At 34.5% G+C, this 24893-nt stretch overlaps 2 protein-coding genes across 3 annotated transcripts in view; one reads left to right on the top strand and one right to left on the bottom strand.

Annotated features, from left to right (window-relative positions):
- Nucleotides 1–24893, bottom strand: part of LOC128985864 (four and a half LIM domains protein 2) — a 316238-nt gene that overhangs the window by 210446 nt on the left and 80899 nt on the right. The window contains exon 1 of one of the 2 annotated variants that reach the window (XM_054405813.1): nucleotides 10342–10374. The exons of the other annotated variant lie outside the window; for it this stretch is intronic. Coding sequence (XP_054261788.1) covers nucleotides 10342–10361 — 20 coding nt within the window. The 5' untranslated portion in view covers nucleotides 10362–10374. Of the gene's footprint in view, nucleotides 1–10341; nucleotides 10375–24893 lie in introns of those variants that run through there. 2 annotated transcript variants of the gene reach the window in all.
- Nucleotides 11815–23795, top strand: LOC128986506 (holotricin-3-like). The gene is made up of 3 exons (XM_054406909.1): nucleotides 11815–11829; nucleotides 22543–22743; nucleotides 23468–23795. Exons 1-3 carry the CDS (start codon nucleotides 11815–11817, stop codon nucleotides 23789–23791), a joined length of 540 nt encoding a protein of 179 aa, XP_054262884.1. The 3' UTR covers nucleotides 23792–23795.

The following is a 24893-nucleotide window of genomic DNA, read 5'->3' as shown; positions in this document are numbered from 1 at the left end:
TTTGTAAAAGAATAGTATAGCTATTTTTCTTAACTAAGAGGGTGGAATTGAAAACAAACATTTAACTTCCAGTTTCAGAAAATAGCACGGAAGGGCGTGTCCTTCCATTGATCGTTGGTTATCAACACCAAACTCATATCATTGCATCTCCTTTCATTTACGGCCGTTCATCTGCAGTTTGCTTTTTAAATCTTTAAATGTCAAAGTTAAACTAGCGCATGGTTATATTACTTTAAATGGGTAATTATTGCCTAATATTTGGCGTAATATTTGCCTAATGTCTCAGAGATTGCTTTAAATTTGACTTTGATGAAATTGTGTGCTAAGGAGGGGATTCGCGTTTGGTTAACTTATAGTGTTGTAGAAATGCTATAGGTTAAAAAAGACAAATTTAAAGCTAAACAACAGGTCTATTACGTTTGCATGTTGGTTACGATGTCAATTAATTGCAAACAATAATTATTATGTCAATTCATTTCAGCTCATTTCAAAAATAGAGATTTGTACAACCTCTGATGTAACCATAAATTATAGCTCTACAATCAGGTCATACATCAACTTATTGTCTATTGTCTAAACATTGTTCAGGCATACCATTAAATGTGTATACAGCAGAAGACATCTCATCTACATGAACCAGCTTCATTAAATACTTTTATTTAATTATAATAATAACTTATTGGTCCTCTCGTATCCTCTTACAGAGTGTGTGAATAGTCAATTAGTCATAGTTATTTTCCCTTTTAAGTTGTCGATGCCTATGTTACTTTTGATACTTTAATACTTTATTCTGAAATAGCGACCACACAAAGTAGGTATTTTAAGCCAAAATGAATGGAGGCGAGTGTAGGATAAGTATACGATCTAGTAGTCTTTAGTGACTAAGGCCGACATATTCCTTAGACACAGGAGACACACTTTTGTCTAATTATCAGGATAGTACTGCGGATAGTCGTAGTACTAACTAGTGCGGTCGTTAATCCACACCAAATAGTATTGCATCTACAGTGCATGCCTATAAATATCCACAATTATTCGTGAACTCCAAGTAGCTGGAGGACGACGTCACCGTCCCAGTCGATGTCCGATCTATCAGCCTTGGGGCGTAAATGGTTCAACAGTTACAAAAGATGAGGCACTAAAGGTAAATAGTAATTTTAGAAAACTCCCAAGGATTTATGTAAATAAAACTAATGAAATATTAGCTGCTATGGATAATTGAAAAAATAAAACGAAAGTAAGTGAAACTTTCCACAAGGTTTACAAGTTCAAACAGTTCAGTTGCGGAATCAACTTTGTAATAGGAATACCTTCCAAATCATTCCGAATTACTCCAATGAACTGTCAAACGCAATAAATTATCTAAGTCATCGGAAACCTGGGTGTTACGCGACAGTGGCTTTGATTCAACCAATACCAAGATTTAACTTGTGCTTTGTTTTCGAAGGCTTCAAGCTCGATAAGTTCGTTTGACAGTAAACTTTGCAGCTTCGTGGGCCCAAATTTGAACCAATACTCGTGCTATCAAAGCGGGTTTGGTGCTTTTGTACTACTGGGTACTTTATATGTCTCGCTTTACCAACCGAAGTTAGACACGAGCCTGGAGTAGTTTTACACATTACTTCAGATTAGGCCTAGAGGATCGACCATGATCGACACATTATAACGTATATATAAAATAAATTAGTATTTTGCAGGATTCGAGCCCGTCACCTTATGGACTGAAGCACTGTACCTTATAGATCAGCTCGGTCCTCAAATGATGTACTTGAGTGTGAAAATAAAGTTTCAGATATAACAGATGATTTTACAGATGTGTTTGGGGATTTACTGACTATTATGTTTATTGAAGATGGTTGTAGCGCTCGCCTGAAAATCAGGAGATCACCGGTTCGATCCTGAGAAATTCCAGTAGCTTTTTGATGGTTCGAAACCCGACTCAGCTGTCCTCGTTCATTTAACTTTTAATGAAAGGGTTTAGCTTAATAATCAGCTGATCTGAAAACAAGTCGACCCATACAGACTGAATGACTGGGCTACTTTCTTGTATCTAGAGCACCTAAATTAGTTTTTCTTCTGATAGTTTGTAAAAAGTATTATTACATCCCTTAGCGACGGCTATGTAAAATACATCATGACGGCTCCATCCTTTCCTGAATAACTCAAATGTGATACTGAAACGATCTATATATTGCAAAATGTAAACTCATGAGGAATAAATTATGTCGAAAATGAGTATGCGCAAAATTATTTGTATTTAATTCTTATATGCCGATCTTGAGAATAAACCAAACATTCAGATCTGTGAAAGAATATGGAATACATCTGGAATACCTAGAGATTGGAATTTCCTTCCGAATTTCTACGGAATTTCAAAAAAATTTCTATATATATTCTGAGTTTTTCAGCCTTTTAGTGGTTATGAATGAGTAAGCTTGATATAAATAGTCATCTTAATTGCGAAAAAGTAAGTTATATATAAATTAATTTGGAAAAATACAGGGAAATACAGCTAAATATTTCATTAAAAGTAATTAATAAACAAAATATTGTTATACTGTATAAATATTTACAGATCCCTAAAGATCTGTTAAGAAAATTGAGTATACAATGTAAGACCTTGTGTAGTTCTTAGTAAATTATAGGTCAACGTAAAGAATAAGAGGGATTATGTATGCAAAAGCATGTGTCTTATCAATTTTATAATCTACTAGCTGGCCCGACAGACGTCGCCCTGTCCTAATGCGCGCGTACAGATTGGCCAATGGTTAAAGGGTCGTTTCTAACATACAGATTGACCAAAGGTCCTAATGAGCAGTGACAAAAAATGGGGGAGGAGCTTACAGCAGCGATGTCCCGTGTGGAGGAGGAGCTTGTACATTCAAGTCAAGTGTTAGTCAACATATAGCAACAATAGGAAGGTTCCTATACTATAGGTACCCATAGGTAGGTACCCATTGGTAGGTTCCTTCGCTCATACATTTAATTAAAACTAAACATTGTGTGCAGAATACTAAAGACAGAGATTCAAGGTAATTTTCAAACAAGGGACCTACACCTACAACCGAGAATGCGTATGCTTTGAATCTTGAAAGAAACATTATCTTAACTAGCTGTAACCCACAGGCTTCAACCCGTTTGACTTCATTAGTATTAATACAACTATTGATTGATTAAGTTGAGCTCGAATAAACAAAACAGAATACAGTAATACAAACAAATAATCACACCTGATTTTAATAAGGTATTTCATTGAAAGAATAACATACAAATAAGTACAGCTGAGCTATTTTTAACATTATGAACATGGAAAGTTCCCTTTAGAAAGCAGTTACGACCTTAAAGGGCAATTTATGAAATAATGGATAGTTTTGCGCAAGGTTTCTCATCATGACGAACATTTTAAGTATATGGTTTATAGGGGGTGTGACTTAGAGTTTTCTCAAAAGTTCATGGGTACTTTGGGCTTTATATATGGACTAGCTGTTGTACCCGTGCTTTGCAACGGGAAGAGGACACAAAATAGAAACATTTTAATCTTTACATCTTTTGCATATAATAGTTACACATCCGCCAACGCTTTTAGAAACAAAATTCAACTTTATGGCTTTAATAGAAGCGTTTAAGTTATGACTTTTAATTCTGGTAAGTAGTGGATACCACCATTTCATCTCCCTTATTTACATATATTTTTATTTATTATTGATATTTTAAATTTCAATTTTTAAGGTACTACTAATTATTAAATTTAAATGAATTTTTTTTTTATTTCACTCTTCTTTATATTAAATCACAATAAATCATAAGCAAAACTAAGTCAGCTGTTATAAACTTTAAAAATATTGCTATGCCTTATCAATACAGTCTTTTGAAATATTAAAGAAACTATATCTATAAGTACTTTAAAAAATTTTAAACAAATAATTTAGCATTAAAGACAGCAGACAAAACTAATATGATTATCAAAGCATTAAGGACTAAACAATTTAACAGCAAATACAGTATATGTTTCATTGCATCTCTGATTCTACTTTACAAAAATATCAACAAACAACTTAATACACAAACCAGTTATTTTAATCAGTTCCATCATCCATTGGCTTTACATTTTCACACTTACCATTAAGTAAACATAGTAACATATATTTTATTGATTTTAGAAACAAAAGAACACTGTGCACTGCTTAGTTTTATGATATTTTCCTTGGTTTAATTTAATCAGTGGTGTGGCAAAACACAAATAATAAATTTATCAAATAAAGTAAATGTGAACTGAAAGCTATGTTATTACCATTTGATAATTAATTATAGTTACACATATAGAACAGATTAAAAAAAAAATCAATGACGTACAGTTTAGTTATTGATGATATTCTTTAGTTTAATTTATGCATAACACAATAGCTTAATTTACCTAAATAAACATAAAAAACAATGTGATGTACAAGTTATGTTAAGTTAATCGTACACATGTTAAGCAGTTAGAATTAATTTAAAGTAGCCTCCAAATTCATATAAAACATCTATACATTGTAATTTTCATACTGTTTCCATGAAATCATATTAATAACATTATTTTCATAACTTAGACGTTTAAAAAAATCCAAAGCAGAGCCGGAGTTGATAACGGGAGTTGATACAGCAACGGTTATAGAATCTTTTTTTATATAATCATTGACATAGTTTTAGAATAAATAATCCATGATAAAAGGTTAGATTGAAATAAACCTACCTCATAGTTATTGAAAATATTATATTTAATTTTTTTTTATCAGCTGTCTGAAATGGTGAAATATGCAGTTTAGCAGTTCTTCTTGTTTACATTTAAATGTCAAAGCAAATGTAAACAAACATTGTTAGTGTTCTCATCGCAGCCATGGAGACCAATCAATATTTACTTTTAAAATCTTCACCTCAGAACTTTTAAAGCCAAAGGGGCAAAGCCTACGGTCAGTATCGAAATGTGAATAGTCCTATAATGGGACTTGGTATGGTAACTATATTTTTGTAAAATTTTAGCCCCGTTTGTTCAGTAGTTTTTGCACCTATTAGTAACACACATACAGACAGACACCATTAGTTTTTTATATACAGTAATAGTATAGATTATTGCTATAAGTAGGTCAAACAAATTAACAATTTTGTAACAAACTCAAAATACCAAAAGATTTGCTTTGTGTACTTTACAAGAAATTGATAGTGAGTTTATCCGTAAGTAGTTGTATTTTATCACCTATTATTTGCCTCAGAATACCGCACTGTTTTATTTAAGCTGTAGTCGAGTGTAAAAACCTTATTTGTTTACTTAACAGCTTATATCAAACTTAATGTTTTACAAAATTAAATGCGTCTCTTGAGTTTGGCCACCTCTGTTAAGATTAGAAAGCGTTGTGTTGACAAACACTTCATGTGAATAGACAAGCTCCTCCTCCACACGGTACATCACGGCTGTAAGCTCCTCCCACATTTTTTGTCATTGCTCATTAGGACCTTTGGTCAATCTGTATGTTAGAAACGATCCTTAAACCATTGGCCAATCTGTATGTGGCCGTCCTAATGTGGTTTAATGTCAAAAGCTCGTTCATTTTCAAGATGAGTTCGTTCGCATGGCTCAATCACGTCCTGGTTGAAGTTCCTTCGCTACGCTCACTCACCTTAACTGCAGTAACTGTAGGACAAATGTAATGTGAAAACTGCCTTTGCTGCACCTGAGAAAAATGTTTACTCGAGGAAAGTTTCTTGAGTGCCACTTTGCACACTAGTTACACAAATAACTATTTAATCGGAAAAGGAGTGGAATAAATAACATCAGCAAAGCTTTAAAAAATCAATCATGAGACAAACACCTTCATTGTCACTCTACCAACTGTTTGAACATAAAATTTCATGGATTATACGATGACATTTGAACTACTTTAAAGTAATATTTTTTACTGAGGGTAATAAATATATTAAAAGTATGGTTTAAATTATATTGGTACACACCACAGTTTAAAATGATTTTAGGGTAAGTACTAATTAAAAGGATAATTTTAACTTAGGTTTTATTTGAATTAATATTTGCAAAGAACGATCTAAAGAGTGTTTAACATTCCAAGTGAAGACGAATAGGTTATAGGACGAATTTTAGATAAAGTTTTAATTAGCTTATTAATTCAGCATGAATATTAAAATAAACGTCAATGAATATCACAAACTTAGTTAATGAATTTAAACTAAGTTTTGTCCTGCAAATAAGATTAATAAGCTGACTACTATGTGTTTTCTAGTAACAGTTTAATTACCATTTAAAATCGTTGTGATTAGATCTGAACCAATTCAATATTTGTTAGGAGTTTCGTAGTTTGAATATAAATTTTATTAAGTTACTAGCCGCCATACTCGAGCATCGCAACGGGATTTCTAAATAAATGTCCATAATTTTGATCAATCACCAATAGGCAACAATAGTATATTTCACAACTAGGGCCTAAAGTGACTTTTTTCCCCCAGAGATCAAGCTTTACAATCGAGGAGAAGCCGAGGTCGGAAAATGAGCGAGGGTTAAGAAGACACTTTTTGCCCGTGTGGTGAATTCCCATTTGTCGTCATATTGCATAATTAGTTAACAAACTAAGCTAGGAAACGAATTATATGTTATGTAAAGATAACCTCTCAAAACGACTTCTCGTTTGTTTTCAATTCTGCTAATGCAAATAAGCAGCTGTTTAGTAATAAATCATTTCGTCTATTACGATTGTTTTCGACATGTCGAACTATCAACAACAACAAGTAACACCTTACCTAATAAATCAATTGATAAATAATTTTGATCGATACAATTACCACAATCTAAATTAACAAATGTTTACAACAGCTGATTTTTTACTCCCTAGAGAGTAAAAATGCTACTTTAGACCCGTAATGCATGCATTAAAAACTGTTTTTTTGCTGCAGTATGACGAAAAATAATTTTCAAACGTCATATGGCTTACATCAATTTGGCAATTGAGAAAGTCTAGTAGCCGAAGCTAACAATTTAAAGTAGTTTCAGTGCAATATCATACAGTACTTGGTTTAGTTAACAGCTGGTTGTAAACTATCAATGCGATTTCTACGTTAAATTTGGTTACAAAAATATTGATCGTTGGTGTTACCCTACATATTTAACTTTGTTTTTCGTACCTTAAATGCTTTGATTTTGCTTTGAAATGTGTAATGTTAAACTATACATCTCAAATACTCGTATTTGCGTATAATTAAGTTTTGTCGTAAATGTAATCCGTGTAAGTCATTTTACGCAAATTTTAACTCATGTTTGGAAAATATTTTTTTCAGCAAACTATCACTCAATCGTTTAGTTTATAAGCGTTTTACGTGTTGATAGTTATTTTTCTTGATTAAACATCAGAAACACAGTGTGTGTTGTTTGTCGGCATCCCAAAACGTTAGTTAGTAATGTAAATGTCAACCAGTGTAGTAGGTCTCTAGAAAACTGTTGAAGTCCAAAGCAGCTGCAGGACTGATTCAGAAATTTGGACACAGACTTAAGAACAAAAAGACCTTATTGCTGGGTTTTAGAATAGAGTGCAGACAAAATATATGGACCAGTTCAAGATAACGAAGGATGAATGAAGTAAATGAAAAAAAAAACAGAGAAGGCTTTTTACATCGACAATATTGCTGTTTTATTATAAAATTATCGGGTATAAAATGCACATCTTATAGGCTTATGATCGGATAAAAAAAATAGGTGGTTGCGTGAAATTTGTTTACTAAATAATTTTTCACATTAAAACCCCAAGAATATGTCTTTATGCGTGTAAACTAGCTTTTCTGGATTATATGCGGTTTTAAAGTTAGTAGGTACTCAATTCCCGAACGAAGGACGGGCCCACAGCTAGTCTATAAATTAATAGGCAAGCATGTTTCATTAAAACCTATATTATCAGCTCGTGTGCATCGCAGGGAAAATCTACGCATACTGTTAGAAATATATTTTCCTGTGGGTGAGCGGAATCCCTTATAAATTAAAATTTGCTCCAAAATAAGCACAAAAATTAATATAAAGTTTTAAAAAATTAACATGGGCCTTATGGGTCGCCATGCTTGTGACGAAATAACAACAAAATATAACAGGAAATTAAAACAAATGGAAGAAATTCCAATAACACGCTGTATTTACAGCATGGAGTGAAAATAGAGAAGTCTGCATTTTACATATTTTTGGTCGAGTTTTCGGCCACTGGACGACCTCTAGCTTATATTAAAATGCAATATCAATCAGTAAATTACCAGTCTTGTTACCAATCAAGGCGGTTTACTTCAATAACGATTGGATTTTTGTCGTATAAGTCCCCTAGTACCGAGACTTCCCAACATTGCATTTTATAAAATTGGAATGAACTGCAGCTCAACTTGGTCTTATGAGATCGTTGCCAATCACCGGGTGACGATATTATTACTTACCAAAACTGCGTTTCCTTGACTTTTTTATCAGTTTCTCTAAAAATAGCTTTCAACAAACACTTGACTACTAAGAGTGTTGATGAATTTCCATTGGACATAATTCCCCAGCCAATCACTTTCATTTAATTCCCCATTTCCACTGATCAAAAGAGAATTAAATTACTTTGAGGTTCAGCAAATTAAAATCTGGGTTTGTGAGTATTTTTACCGTCAACACCTGTGGCTTTTAAAAGTGGTATCGGAGGTACACAAATGAGCGGTCCAACCCCATATGTATTATGGTCTGTTGGGAATCGAACCCGTATATTCCAACTTGAAGTCCGAGACGCTACTTAGGCTAGCAACGCACTCAAGTTGTATTGAAGTTTGTCCATCTTGTAAAATTGCCTGATGTTACTTAGTCCTAGAGGATACCATTGACTTTTTGATACCACAGAAGTAGACATCCCATGGAGTACTATCTGTTGACCATTTCTTTATCAGGTTAATCGAAGGTTATTGATACACTAACAGTGTGCTAAAGTTAAAACTACATTTTCTCTGTTAGTTTTTATTACTATGGTAGTGAATGTGTCATAAAAGATGCAATAGCTAAGAAAAATGTTGTAATGATTGGTAAAAATCAGTTCTTGACATCAGCACATTTGTAGATGGCTCAACTGGCCAATCTTTTATTCTTATACTGACTGAAGATTCAACATGGGAATGAGATATCAATATGGAAAGGTAATCTATAAAATTCCAATAATAAATTCTACTGATTCAATTTTTCAACTAGTTAACACTGGCTCTGCAACTGCGTACAATACATTCTAACCTTAAATATACTTATAAAAAAAAGATTGACTTGAATATAACCTTTAAAATAAACAATCAAAATTTTTTGTATAAGGAAATGCTAGCAGAGTACACTTCTTCGTACAGGGTTGACCTAGGCTATAAGTATACAACGTGCTTATTGCAATTACTGTATACTCGGGCTTTACGTTTGCAACGGGGGAAGGACGAAGATAAGTATTTGGTCTTTAAATTTACTGTATGTAATAGTTACATTGGATATTAATTTACACGTATTTCCTAGAATCAATTACCATAATCTTAAAATAAATTAACCTACCATATAAACATGAGCAAATTACTTATTGTTCAAGTCCCCTGTGTGCAATTTGAAAATAAAATGCATTTGACACTCCTTCTTGACTACATCTAAAAATTAATGTAAAAAGAGTTTTCTCATTGTACCTATTGAGACCACTAATCAATATGTTCTTTAAAAATACTCTCCTCAGACCTTTGAAAGCCTATGTATGGGGCAGAGCAGTCAGTATCGAAGCAAGAATAGTCCTAAGCTATTCCTTACAGTAACAGTAGTTATATTTCTGTGCGATATAAGCCCAGTCAGTTAGTACTATGACAATACTTATTCATGTACTATGGCAATAACAAATATTGTTATTTATATAGTGTAACTAAACCAACACGATCACTTTGCACACTTTCATTATTACTTAGGTACAGTAGATTGTAAAGAATGCAACTGGGTTTTCAGTTAAGCTTTTCTATTATACATCAATATTTAATTTATTTACACAACATTTAACATACTTGCCGGTAACACTACAACCTTTTAGGTTATGCGATGGCCCGGCTTCGTGAACTTCAGTGTGTACCATAAATAAAGAGGAGCAAGCTTAAGTGGTAGAGAGTGAGACTTCAGTCCTTGGGGTCACTTGTTCAAATCCCGCCTATCACCGATGGATAGAGATTATAATCAATTCCCATAATTATCTATGTACCTTGAGTCCTAGGACGTGAAGTTGGGACAAAAACTTGTACGAATAAAAATAATTTGAATACTGATTACCACGGGATACAATACAATGTGACATATACCTGTTAACCCCTGTCTCCATGCAGAGCCGGCATGCTGTCTCTCCACGCGGTTACGACAATCTGAGCCATGTCTAGGGGGCTGTGGGGTGTCTGGGGGGCTGCAACAGGGGGTGAGACGCCGTCAAATGCCACGCGTCCACGGCCCTTACGCTCGTTAACATTTCCATTTCGTACAGCCTACTGTTTCCACTCGGTCGTATTTTAGGTGCAAAATGTAGGCAACATAAACTAGCTTCCTGTGATTGGATACCGGTATGCGATGTACTATATTCGACAGAAGTATTATAATCCTACTTGTATTTAGGTTATCATACACATTATGGCGATAGTATAGTAGAGACGAAGAGGCTGACGCCGAAAAACATCATGAACTCTTATCATACACATAGGTTACGGTATGATATATAATGATGGTGGAAGTTAAGGGGTTTTAATTTATTTAAGGGATCCAATAATGGAACAGTACATTTCACTTGACCAGCGCTTAATCATTAGGCCTTTTATAAAATAGTCCTGGCTTAGGAAATCTGATCTTAATAACAAAACTACCTCATCCCTCATCTAACTACTATTCATCCATCAATCCTCCTTTACTAATCTTACGCACTCAGGTATTTTGAGTGTTGTAGAAAATCTAATAAAACGCATAAACAAGAAACCAGTGTTTTCTTGGTTTTATTGAAAGGATTAGTTTAAGACCCAGCAATAAATGAGTTAAAAGTTTTCATCGTCTCTTTCCAGGAGCTCAATCCGTCTAACCTGCTGACACTAACTATACATTTATTCGTGGCAATCCTTTATACAAACCTAGGGTATGAGTTGTAAGCACCAGCTATAGGACGTTCTAGAAACAGTCACCGTGTTAAAATGCAGACTTCTAAGACCGACTGAAATAATATAAAGAGAGTTGAACTCTTTGAAGCCAATCATTCGTGTTACCATCTCATTGATTTTCATACACATTTCTAGCAAAATTGTTTTTGTGCTTGTTATTATTTATATTATTTCCTACTGTAGTGCTTATTTTAAGCCATTGCATCTTCTGGCATTGTTCTGTATGTATGATTGTCATTGGAGTTATAAGTTGGTAATAAATAAATAAGCTATATGAGAAGAATATTCGACAAACAAATTAAAGGAATCCCGAGGTGGAAAAGTAAAGGGGCGAAATAATACTGAGAGAAGATGAAGAATTCACACACACACACACACAGTGTTTATTCATTAGACTAGTTAACCTCATGTTTATGGATTGTTATAGGACTAACAAGTATACTTCTTCCTGCAACAAGTGTACCCGAAAGATGAGTCTGGTTTGTATTTGGGGGGGGGGGTGTTTGAAAGGTCGTACAAACCGATTACAAGCTCCAAACAGCGCATAAACGTCCATTATTTGCGGGCGGCTTATGCAAGTGCACTTTCTAGCTTGGACATTGTATATAAGCGTTCTGTCCCGTTTAGTCATTGACTACCATGGCTGTTCTCAAGGTAAGTGGGTCCAAGTATTTCCATCTAGGTTGAAAATATTAGTCATTAGAAAATCCGCCACAACAAGAATGAAAACGAATACACAACATTGCCGATCATATCATACTTGTAAGTTTGGGAAAAGGAATTATTTTCAATTTTGGGAGGGCAAGAGTCATTATAATGGCTTATGTGTTGGTTCCGGGCCAGAAATACCTTTGGAGTAGAATTACAATTTATTATTTAAGAATAGTACTAGTGAACCTGTGCGGCTCAATGCCCCGCAAAAAAACATATGAATTTAAAAAAACAAATTCATCGCGTTAAATATATTGACTCTAAGTCGAAAATTAAATACAGTAATAATAGAAGGGAAGCAGTCCAGTCATTTTTAGCTGTATTCTTGTGCTGCAAATGCCAAAGATAACAGAAATTAGCATCTTTCCATTTTAAAAGGTAAGTTTGTTTCAGACGGGCAAATTTTTATCCTCGAAATCAAAATATGTCCCCACTCACTTGTTCCAGTTAGGACTTTACATTCTACTTTACATTGTTGTTAACCGTTCTGATCACATGACGCCTTGTGCCATTAATGAGGCCCTTTTTGATGTATTAATATCAATAAAACCGCTGCCCCCTTTTATTAGTATAATCTGTGTCTTGGCAAACCACTGACCTCTATATTTAAAAACTCAGTTGGATTTTCTAGATGGGTGTCTCCGCCTTCGTCTGTTTTCGAGGACTCACTCTTCTTCCCCTTGGCATACTGACAATTAATTACCTAACTTGTCAAGTTCATGTAGTAATTCATTAATACTGTTAGTTTGTATAGAAAATTATATAGAAGTTACTTGGCTTGGTGCTTTCAAAACTGCTAACTCAAAATACACCCAAGTAAAAAAGAATGAAGTTATTGGTAAAAAAAAAACTATGTTTGTGTAAAAACATTATTTACATGAAGTAGATGATTTGTTTGATTTCACGATCAGCTGTTTCGTTTCTAATGAATTAATAATGCCAAAGATTTGTGATTTTAAATACATCAATTATTATAGTATAGTTTTCTAAATCATGGTAACTTATTCTCAACTAAATTTTACTATTCCCAGCATTAAAATAAAGTAGTAAAATCCATTATGAGTAAACTTTAAGTTACACAATCCTTGATTGAAATGTAGTATACACTAACAGTCATAATACACAGCAATTATTATGTAGTAGACTTTGACTATTTTCAAGTAACAAACATATGTTTGTGTAAATAAAAAATTATCTCCCATGTTATCCTTTTGGAGAAATACGAAACTTTAAAGGGCCCCAGGGCCTCACTCTCTAATTATTTCCCTAAAAAAAAAAAGTTTCCTGCACAACTTCACGTTACGCTCTTTCCAATGCCACCAAAAACATGTCAATCGGTTCAGTAGTTTCGGAGGAGTAATTGTCACAAAATACCTGCTTGCGTATTAAATAAGTAACTAGTGTTCCTGTTGCTCGAATTCGAGCAATTGCTTAGTATCACAGGCGTTATTTTAAAACGAATAACAGTCATAATTTCTGATGACTTTAAAAGATTCGACTCAGAGATTAACTCAAGAAGGAAATACTCAAGATGTACATAACAGATCGATATAATCAACATTTCTTATCATTTTTCAAAAGCTGATCTTGTTTTTTAGTGTTTTCTTACGAACAGCCTAACTCATTGCCGCATTAGGTTGTCCATGATAATAACGATTATAAATTATAAAAAGCACATTATTTCTTCTCCTTGGTGGTGTTCCATTATTTCTATTTCTTCTCCTTGGTGGCACGTTCTATGACTTTCCTATGTTTCCATAGTTTGCAAATGGGCTCTTTTCATGATTACTAAGAAATGCAGCACAGTACGGTATTAATTCAGTTTTCTTTTTAGTATATCAATTCATCCAGGCTCTCGCTTTTTTCCATTGTAATATTTACGCCAACCCTAATTCAAATAGTAAATATGTCATTTCAACCAAGTCAGTAAATATTTTTTTAGCAAAGTGTTAAATTAGCAAACTTATAGACGGTTTACAGTTAACATATGTTCTTCTTCTCACTTTTAATTTCTGACAGCAGCTGGAATTTTATAACAGTTTTTGTTTCCCGAAGTACGAAATTTTAAAGGGCTCCAGGGCCTCACTCTCTAATTATTAAACATTAAAAAGGCTACTTTAAACTCTGCAGGACAGAGTTAGGCAAAAACTTGCAGAACTCTGATATGGTGTTATTTATCATAGGCTTACTCATATGCCAAATCCTTAAAATACATATTTAATAACTAATAACTTATACCATTAAACAACCAACATCCAAAACTATACACATTTTTAATACAACATAGATAATTGACACATTGACTGTGTTACAATTAAAATATCTTCTTCTTCTCACTATTAATTTTTGCTTCGCAACAGGAAAAAATCTACGGGGAATAATCTATCATAAAGTTTAAGATTAAATAAACCTACCACATAGTTGTTTTTTTTTGGATCAGCTGTCTGAAATTGTGAAATAGGCATTTGACAGTTCTGGTTGTTTACATTTAAATGTCAAAGCAAATGTAAACATTTTGAATTTTCTCTTGCTTCCATGGAGACCAATAATTATTAATATTTAATTTCTGACAACAGCTGGAGTTTCAATACAATGTTTGTTTCCCATGTTAATCTTATGGAGAAATACAAAACTTTAAAGGGCCCCAGGGCCTTACTCTCTCATTATTTACATAAAAAGAAAGTTTCCTGCACAACTTCACGTTACGCTCTTTCTAATGATACCAAAAACATGTCAATCGGTTCAGTACTTTCGGAGGAGTAATTGTCACAAAAATCCTGCTTGCGTATTAAATAAGTATAGATTAAATAAGTAATAGATAACGAATCTAAAACTGTTCAATATTTAGATATATTAAAGTATATAAAAAAACTTTAACTTTTTGTAATAGTAACATTCACCTTAATGTAAATTGTACATTCATGTTTAAATTAATGTAAACAAAATTGTGACTAGTTAAAAGTTTTAAAGCACTTCACTGTTTTAATCATGGAGCAAATCCTCCAGAAGCAAAATCGGAATAGGTGACCCATAATTTTTGCGATAGAATGACATTTTACTCATTTAAGGGTTTGAAATATGAAAACTAGTGTTTCTTTTAATTTAAGACTTGAAAACATTTCATTATATGTCCTCATTTATAGTGCTAGGACAGATGAACAAGATGGTAATCTTTTCAATAGTATCTAAGATTAAAATGGCAATAATAATGCTAATGAGCGGGTCAAATGTGTAAGTTTGTCAGTACAAACTCTGCCTCCATTGTGCTCTCTCTGCTTCCATTAATTGTACTATAGTAAGTATAGTAAGAAGCTACCGGTAATTTACAGTAAATATTTGTACTTCCAACCAGTAATTAAAAATTATGTAAATAAATGTTAAGCACTATTCGGCATCTACACAACACTAAACTGTACCCGAGAGTAAAGTTAAAATACTGGGAAAATTAACTAACCTTCAATGATGTCTTAAATTTTATACAGGGTATTTTAGGCGCGGTAACTTAAATTAAAATCAAATCAAATGATACTGTGTTTAAAAGGGACCTAAGGTCGTTTTAGTACAATTATGGTCATAATTTTCAAGCTAAATTTAATTTTAAATGCTATTGATACTATCATCAACATTTTTTAGAACTTAGAAAGTTTTTATATGTTACTTATGTGTTGCTTATGGGGCAGTGGGCATAATAATAAACAGTCATAAAAACAGCTATTGTTACTGTACATACAATATTGTATTGAGTCAGACTCAGAACTAACCTTTGTTATCACTTGCATTATTGGCTGTGAGAAAATGTGTATGAACACCAAGAGAACACTTAATCAACCAAATAACCAAGCACTTAATTAACGAAGCATGCAAGAGTAGGCTCAATGAGAATCGTAAAACAAAGGCCTATTAGGTTAATGAGTGTTTTGAACACATAAATCTACAACTTCATAAATCAATCCAAAATGCTTTGTTATTACAACTGATGGAAATATGCAAAACCACTTTGCTTAGCTTGCTAACACTTGTGAAACTTTGAAACAACTCAAATATGTCTACATAGTAATGGTTAAATTGAAAGGTCTTATTGTAGGCTATATTGACAAGTTACGTCTTACAGTACACGTAGGAACAGTATGTTTCCCTTAACACTTTCATAAAAAATTTCAAAGTTTCTAACCAAGTGTTTAAGCTAAAAAAAATATTCATAAGGTCACGAAAATACGAAGGGTTGAAAGATTGTAGTAGCCTATAACAACATTTCTTCTCTTCTGTAACTTACTGTGTCAAAGTTTACAATGTGCTTTGGTATTTCATTATAATATTTCACATATTTTCGATCCTAGCTGAATTTAATTTCTACGTCCTACGTCCTTCTAGGTTTAATATAAAATAATTATGTTTATAAAGAACATACATGTTTTTTTTCTTTGGTTGACAATTTAATAATTTCCACCTCCAATAATAAAAATACTAATGTTATCTTCAACGTGATTCAAAATTAAATAATGTGTATGGATCAAACTTTAACCAAGTTAACATGAATTTACCCCGATATAACATATATTTTTACATATCAATCATTCCAGTCCACTTGATCATTTAAATTCCACTTGTATTACCATTTCAATAATAAACCAAAAGATACCAATTGCAATGGGATTTTAAGGGATTGTTCGAATCCTGAAAAATGTTCAACGTTACTTCTTTTTAGGTAAAGAATTTTACACAATTATACAGACGTTTCTATGCAGAAATAAAGTTCAATTGATTTATTTAGTTTGTAAAATTGTGTTACCCTGATAATAAGGTTATCTTTATGAAATGCTTGAGGTGTTTAGTTTAAAATATGCTAATTATAATCAGCTGGTGTCCGGAAAAATTAATTACCGTACATCCAATAGTTAATGACAGTACGCAATGAAGTTAATTTTATTAAAGCAGGCGGCAAACAGCTGTTTCACGAAATGATTTCAAGCGTGGAAAGTCCATTAAATAACTGCGATGTTTTATTCATACCTATATTTTTACCACACCAATAATTCCACTAGTGTTCTGCATATCTGAACGAGTCCAAGGAATATTCATTTCTTACGCAGAATTTGCTCGTGACAAGAGACTTGGTAAGTTTGAAAGGAAGTTATATTGCAAAAGTTTGACCACTTCAAAACCAATAAGTGATGTTGTACTGCGTGTACTACAAGTGACTATAATCTTCTGATTTGATGGAAACACATATTTTTAAAAGTAAAATCAAATAGTTTTAGTAAGTTTAAACATACATAGTAATGGTAAAATTGAAAGATCGTATTGTAGGCAATATTGACAAGTTACGTCATACTGCAGTATGTTTCCCTTAGTATTTTCATAAAAAATATCAAAGTTTCTATCCAAATGAATATAAAACGTTTAAGCTAAATGCGATGGCTAAAAAACATTTTTAAATTATAAGCCGTACACTAGTCACACCAAAGTTATCATTATTCAACTTGACTTGACTTCTAAATTTATATATGTCAACAATAATTAGAAGCTAGGTATAAAATGTGTTAATCAAAATTATGTAAATATCTGCTCTGGCAATCCTTAGAATTTGATTAAACGATTCGGATCTAGTTTGGCCATTTGGCTGGCATTTACATTTACTATATTTGTTGGTAATACGGAAGCTATAGCCCCATTATGCAAATTTATCCGTCTGTCGTTTAGTGGGGAGGCAAATGGCTAAAATTCCAAAGTTGGCTCACCCCGTAAGGTAACCGGTGAACACTATGCTAGATGATATTTTGACCGGTGTTCACTCTGTATGAGTGGGACTCTCCATTTTCCAAAATGGTGGATGCCAATGTTTGATCTTTGTATAACTCGAGCAAAAATGATCCGATTTTGATTAAGTTAAAACGGATCAATTTATTTATCATGAAGGAAACCATAACTTTAACTGCTTTAATCTCCTGAGACACTAGGCTGAGGAAGAAATGTCAAGAATTTACCCCTGTCACAGCTAACCTGCAGACTAAGCGAATTTCCATTTGCCTGATTTGTTTTGAAATTAATTCACTTTAAATAACATTAGATTTAACGAGTACCTAGGTATGCTGCTACAGGGAGGCTAATAAAGTGTAAATGTTAGTAGAATTAATAGCTTAGTATAAATTAATATGTTTACCAAGTTTGATCAAAATATATCTATAAACAAGCAAACTACAAGAGTTGACAATATCCTCCATAAGAATAACATGGGAATTTTAAATTAACACTTTTTGAATTTTCTCCGTAACCAATAAGGGCACAAAAACATTATATACTCAATTATTTGGTTTTTTTTAAGTTCTTTGGAATGGTTTAGAGAGAAGTTGGAAAATCTTTTGCTTTGGGGGCAAAAAATTTTAAAAAATGTCATTTTTACCCCATAAAACCCCCATAAACCCCACTCCCATGGTCCGACCATGCTGGTTCGCGAACTTGTTCGAATAAATGTAAGTTTAAACGTTTAAACTAAATTTAATCAAAACCGGATAAATTTTGCATATATACAAAGATCAAACATTGGCATTCGCCATTTTGGAATATGGAGAGTCCTACTCATACAGAGTGAACACCGGTCAAAATACCATCTCTACTACTATACAATATCATCTAGCATAGTATTTACCGGTTACCTTTCGGGGCGAGCCAACGTTGTTATTTTACATATTTTACTAAATTTTCCTCTCCACTAGTTAACATAATACAATAAACACGAGCTACTTACAATTTTATAACTTCAAATACAGAACAAAAAACAAATGGTAAATTTTTCTTTTCGTCAACAGAAAAATTGTATTAATTAGTCCATTAATTTTATGGAAACGCTGCTAATCACACGCAAGGCGTTGAATCACACGGTATTTTTAGTTATGTTTGTAAACAACAGAAATGTAAACATTGATGACGACTTTGTATAACCTCAAATTATGTGGTTTCATTGTGTAACGATTAGAAGGTTGTTACCACAGTATAATGGAAATAGTTGTTCATCACACGGAGCGAAAATGTCTTTTTGGTACTTAATCGTATTACCACGATCAAGTACCAAAAAGAGCTACTTTCGCACCAATTGATGAAAACTACTATTCTGTGACATATGGTGTTGGTTAGTCTATGGTAATTCGTTCTAGCCTACACTCTCAAACATCTGGTTTATAGAAACCCACCGTGCGTCTGGTAACCTATAATTTTTATGCTATGGGCTGTTATTATTAAATTACCTTACGCTGAAAAGGCTTTAAAGACAAATTGTGAATAAAGTGAATCGGCGAGTTTTGAAAGGTCAGATTTATCCCAGTTTCTCAACAGTTGTTGGTCAACGGCTTATCTGTGTCCAGTGTCCAGACAACAGCGCTTATCTCAGTAACTGGAGCGCAAACTGTTGCGACGGAACAAGTACAGAAGGTGTATGTATAGTACCGTGGCATGGAGTCCCATAGACCCAATGTATGTATAGTACGGTGGCACGGAGTCCCATAGACCCAATGTATGTACAGTACAGTGGCATGGTGTCCCATAGACCCAATGTATGTACAGTACAGTGGCATGGTGTCCCATAGACCCAATGTATGTATAGTACGGTGGCACGGAGTCCCATATACCCAATGTATGTACAGTACAGTGGCGTGGTGTCCCATAGACCCAATGTATGTACAGTACGGTGGCATGGAGTCACATAGACCCAATGTATGTATAGTACAGTGGCATGGAGTCCCATTAACCCAATGTATGTATAGTACAGTGGCATGGAGTCCCATAGACCCAATGTATGTATAGTACGGTGGCATGTGGTCCCATTAACCCAATGTATGTATAGTACAGTGGCATGGAGTCCCATAGACCCAATGTATGTATAGTACGGTGGCATGTGGTCCCATTAACCCAATGTATATATAGTACAGTGGCATGGAGTCCCATAGACCCAATGTATGTATAGTACAGTGGCATGGAGTCCCATAGACCCAATGTATGTACAGTACAGTGGCATGGTGTCCCATAGACCCAATGTATGTACAGTACAGTGGCATGGAGTCCCATAGACCCAATGTATGTATAGTACAGTGGCATAGAGTCCCATAGACCCAATGTATGTATCGTACAGTGGCATGGAGTCCCATAGACCCAGTGTATATAGTACAGTGGCATGGAGTCCCATAGACCCAATATGACCACTATGACAGGCCTGCTATCATAAGTCTAACACTAGGTTTGCTATTTTAAAAATTATATTATTTTGCCTTTCCTCACGTCTTAGTACGCTAAGAACTTTACAGTAACCATCTTACACGTCTAGGCTTCAGGGTCAAGGCGGTGATTCGAAGGATTTGAACCCGGCATCTCATGAAACGAAGCCACACGCTCTACCAATAGCTTACATCACTCCCTAAGTTTCATTGTTAGACCTGTCATTAAATAACTGTAACTGAATATCTGTATCATGGGTTCTGTCAAAGTAACAAAATTAAATAACTTGCTATGCACCTTTTGTTTTTGATTTGCCACAGGTTCAAGGACATTCAATTTTTTTTTTTAAATTCATTATCCATGAATCAGGATATGAAAATAAATTGATAACATAAAACACTTTTAATGCCTTCAGTTGCCGAATTACTTAAGCTGGGTTTTCCTAGGCGCGGAGTCGGCCAGCGGAGAGCGGACAACGGAGAGCGGACTCAGCTTGTCTTAGGTAATTTAATGTTACTGTTTTCCTAGCAGCGGAGCGAAATGCCATGTTAATTTCAATTCCGCTCTCCGTTGTCCGCTCTCCGCTGGCCGACTCCGCGTCTAGGAAAACCCAGCTTAGGATTTACGTCCAACGTATATGTGGAGTTGATGAAAGCAATGAACAGAATAGTTAACAACACAAAACATAAAAATGTAAATAGGCTACAACCTCTATTACTTGTGTATTGATAAACGTTATACAACTTCGTTTAAATGTATAGTGATCAACATAATGTAATGGGCTTTATTTAAGAGAATAAAGTAACACATAACAAAGACTCATTTAGAACAAACAACCATCATATTTCTCATGATACGCAACCTAAGGGGGGAATAGGGCCTATTATAAACCCCACAAAATATTGTTGGCAAAGGAAATAAAAATATTGTCTACATTGTTTTTGTTCTAATACAATTCACAATAGTATACAGTATTCAACAAGTTTTACGTTATCGCCTATATAAAAATATTAAGCTAAATGGTGATTCAACATAGAACTTTATCACCACTGTTGGGAAAAGATGAAAACAAACAAATGTCAAAACTAAAGCTACAAATTTAAGATCCTACCCTCCAATCAAAGGGACGAGCCTCATTTTGAGGGCTTTTCGTGCAGTAACCGAGTATTTCATGGACCTGTAAATATTTTATGGTAGCAACAAACCCATGAAGTGGAGAAAACGGAGATTTGATTAGCGTCATAAAAGACAGGTAAATGTCACTTTCATGCCACAGAAATGCAGCGACAAAAGTTACATCAGCTGTTGAACCCGCTGGGAATAACAGCTGAGGCAAATGTTGCGGCGGAGTTGTATTTTTTCTAAATTATTATCTTAACTTACTCCCACGATCATAATTTTAGGCGGTTGGTCCTATAGTTTCCACCTTGTTTATGTTTCCTAAACTTCTACTGGCGACCTGTTTAATATTTATAGAAAACTACAATATCGACTTAGGCTACATTAATAATTAACCATGATTTTGCCATTGAAAGACATACCGGTATGCTTAACATAGACCTGTGAACGAAATAAGTTTTGGATACAAAACTTACCTTTATAATTTGTACTAGTTGTTCTGTCCGTGCCGGCGTGCCAGCCACGGGAAGAGAACGCAGAGAAGATATGAATTAATTATCACCGCCTTGTCCAATAAAAACTGCTGGTTGATTAAGCGTTGTTCTTGATGTCAATTAATTTTGTCCAAGTCACAAGGAAAAATACTCTACAGATGCGTTTTCCCAGTTAAAACACATAAGGTTCCGTCCAAACTCTATGGTTCTTGTGTCACTTAATTATATACACAACATTTGTCTGCAACATCAATTGCTGTGTTTTAAAAATATATAATACTGAACTAATAGGTAAACAATTCAATAGGTAAATAATTCAACATTATAAAAAACAATGTCACTTCTCTTGACACAATATAGACATAATAGTGAAATAAAAAGGTAAACAAACAAACTGAAACAAAATAATCTAACAGCTGATACATCCAATATTTTAAATGTGATTAAATACAGCCCTTAATTTAAGGTTCCTGACATTGTGCGTTAGGAGAGGGTCTATCGAAAAACTGGGTAGAAAAAGGACCTCATAGATACATCCTGATATACTACACATTATTTAGTGATTTGGCTAGTGTTGTTGGGAGGGTTCACATTAAATTATACTAAAAAGTTTGTCACTGAAAAATGTATGCTAACATAACCCACTGTAGGCCTATTATTCATTGTATTATTCTGTATACAAATAAATAATATGTCGGCCTTAGTCGCTAACAAGACTACAAGATCACGCCACTCATCTCCATTCATGATGATGGGTGGGAGGCTTAAAATACATACTTTGTATGGTCGCCATTTCAATAAAAAGTATAAAGTATTTCTACATGTTATTATTTTACAGATCTCATTACTACTACTGGCAGCTACAACCGTGGTGTCCGCTGGATACTTGAGCCACGGGGGCGGTGGGGGAGGTTATGGAGGTGGCCACGGGGGCGGTGGAGGAGGCTATGGAGGTGGCCATGGGGACGGCGGAGGAAGTTATGGGGGAGGCCACGGGGGCGGCGGCCACGGAGGAGGTCATGGCGACTATGACTACTTTGTAAGTATACATACTAAATCTGGATACACATTTAAATGTAAGAGTTTTACCAATAGCGAAGAAACTATGATTACACTGCGAGTACAATGGTGTTGAAAATCATGTAATTTTCAAACATGTTGTACAAAGTTTGAACACTTTTTATCATTACATCCTCATTTTCCATCTTGAAAAGTAGGCAAACCACCTTAAGTGTAAATACGATCGGAGATGTCAACGATTTAAGCTTATAGCTTAAATAATACATACATCCCACCAAAATTACGATGTTTAATCGTACTAATCATTTTCTGCATCTAGAGCATTGGGCTGTAGATGTTGATGGAAGGTGGATTAGGTAAATTTTGAAGAGGAAGCGGCAAAAAATGTATCCAACTTTCAAAATCAAGTATAATGCAAAAGTGTTTAGCTGAACAACCCAACTAGATGTAGGCCCACTATCTAGTTCAAAAGATAATCATTCATTTTTTGACTTACATATTGGGTCTATGACGCACACTGACAGGCAAAGATGAGTGGAGTATGATTGTTCAATGAATGACAAACAGCTGTTGTTTAAGCCAGGACAATTAATTAAAAGCTCAATGGTCAATGATAGAATTTATTCGAAAATACTTATAAATCGTTAGCAGTTCCGATCATCTTCACTTTTCACATTATATAAAATCAAGGTTAGCTTTCAGCTTTCATAAAATGAAACATACAATTTATACATATTTTCTAGGCACCGGCGCACTACGCGTTCGAGTACGAGGTGCATGACCCTCACAGCCATGACGTCAAGAGCCAGCACGAGACACGGAAGGGGGACGATGTGAAGGGGTTCTACAAGCTGGTGGAGCCTGATGGAACCATCAGGGAGGTGCACTACACAGCTGACAAACACAACGGCTTCAACGCGGTGGTGAAGAAAACAGGACATGCCAAACATCCGGCGGTGTACGGCCACGGAGACGGCGGCCATGGAGGAAGTCATGGGGGCCACGGGGGAAGCTATGGGGGCCACGGGGGAAGTTATGGGGGTCATGGTGGAGGCGGACACTACTAAAACCACGCAAATCCACTGTGTTATCTTTCCACGTTGTTGTTACAGTTGCAATAAAATATGAAAATCACTTAGTGTCTTTGAACCCTATATTTATGCACTAATTTTAAACATAGGGTTAAGGAGGGAGCTATGGGGTCATGGGAATGTTATGGGAGATCATGATGGAGGTAGACACTGCTAGAAAGACACTCTTACACCCACTATGCTACCTTGCAAGTTATAATTAATACTTTCTTATTAAATGGCGACCATACAAAGTAGGTATTTTAGGCCAAATATGAATGGAGATGAGTTTAGGCATATTACATATCTGCATTGAAACGCCAAAAGATAAAACATATTATGAAAGATGACATAAAATTGACAATCTTTTAAGCTCATAGACATCAAATAAAAACTTTGTCATTGTTCCATGCTAATATTCCAGTTACTGCAAAGTATTTAGGTTAACTCACGTGATGTCTCTTGAGTGGCTAAGCTGTGAAAACGCATCGTTTCTCGGGGAAAGTGCTGCCGTGTGATTGACACGCGTGTCATAATACAATGTGTGGTTACCTCACATGACTCGGCGGACACCCGGAACTGGACCACCGGATCACCGGACCAAGGGAACTAACTACGAACCATAGGAATGAGTGGTAACTGGACCAGCGGAAAATTTACCTAGTGATAAATATTCGATAGCAACCACAGTAACAATGGTCAATAGACCAACGAATCAGAAAAGTCGGATCATCCCAAAAATACATCAACTAATTGTCAAATAACTGCGATGATCCAAAATACAAATGTATAATCAAATTGTCATTTATCCGAAGTACCAAACTTGTTTTGGGAGATCATGTTTTACACTCGTGCTGGATGTCCAAGAGAAGATTTTAGCGTAACCATCCTCGTTGGACTTTTACGATGGCTGTTTGGCCGAAATACCACCTCAGCTGTCATCTATAAATGTCTCACATCTACGTCACTTTCATAAATGTCAAGATCGTTTGTAGTAGTAATTATAGATATATCTTTAGGGGTTTCAGTTGGACGGAGCATGAATTAATATAATATACTAACAGTTCTGGAATATACGAGTTAATTCAGCTAAAGCTAT

This window comes from Macrosteles quadrilineatus, unplaced genomic scaffold, assembly GCF_028750875.1.
Source record: "Macrosteles quadrilineatus isolate MER2022 unplaced genomic scaffold, UCM_ALF_1.0 Scaffold_2__2_contigs__length_208266976, whole genome shotgun sequence".
NCBI lineage: Eukaryota > Metazoa > Arthropoda > Insecta > Hemiptera > Cicadellidae > Macrosteles > Macrosteles quadrilineatus.
Note: the sequence above shows the minus strand (reverse complement) of the source record. Positions and strands in the feature narration are given on the sequence as shown.

Bases quoted from the DNA above. Each gene is read 5' to 3' on its own strand.
- LOC128986506 (XM_054406909.1), top strand. The intron at 22,744-23,467 runs GTAAGTATACAT...CATATTTTCTAG, and splicing joins ATGGCGACTATGACTACTTT to GCACCGGCGCACTACGCGTT.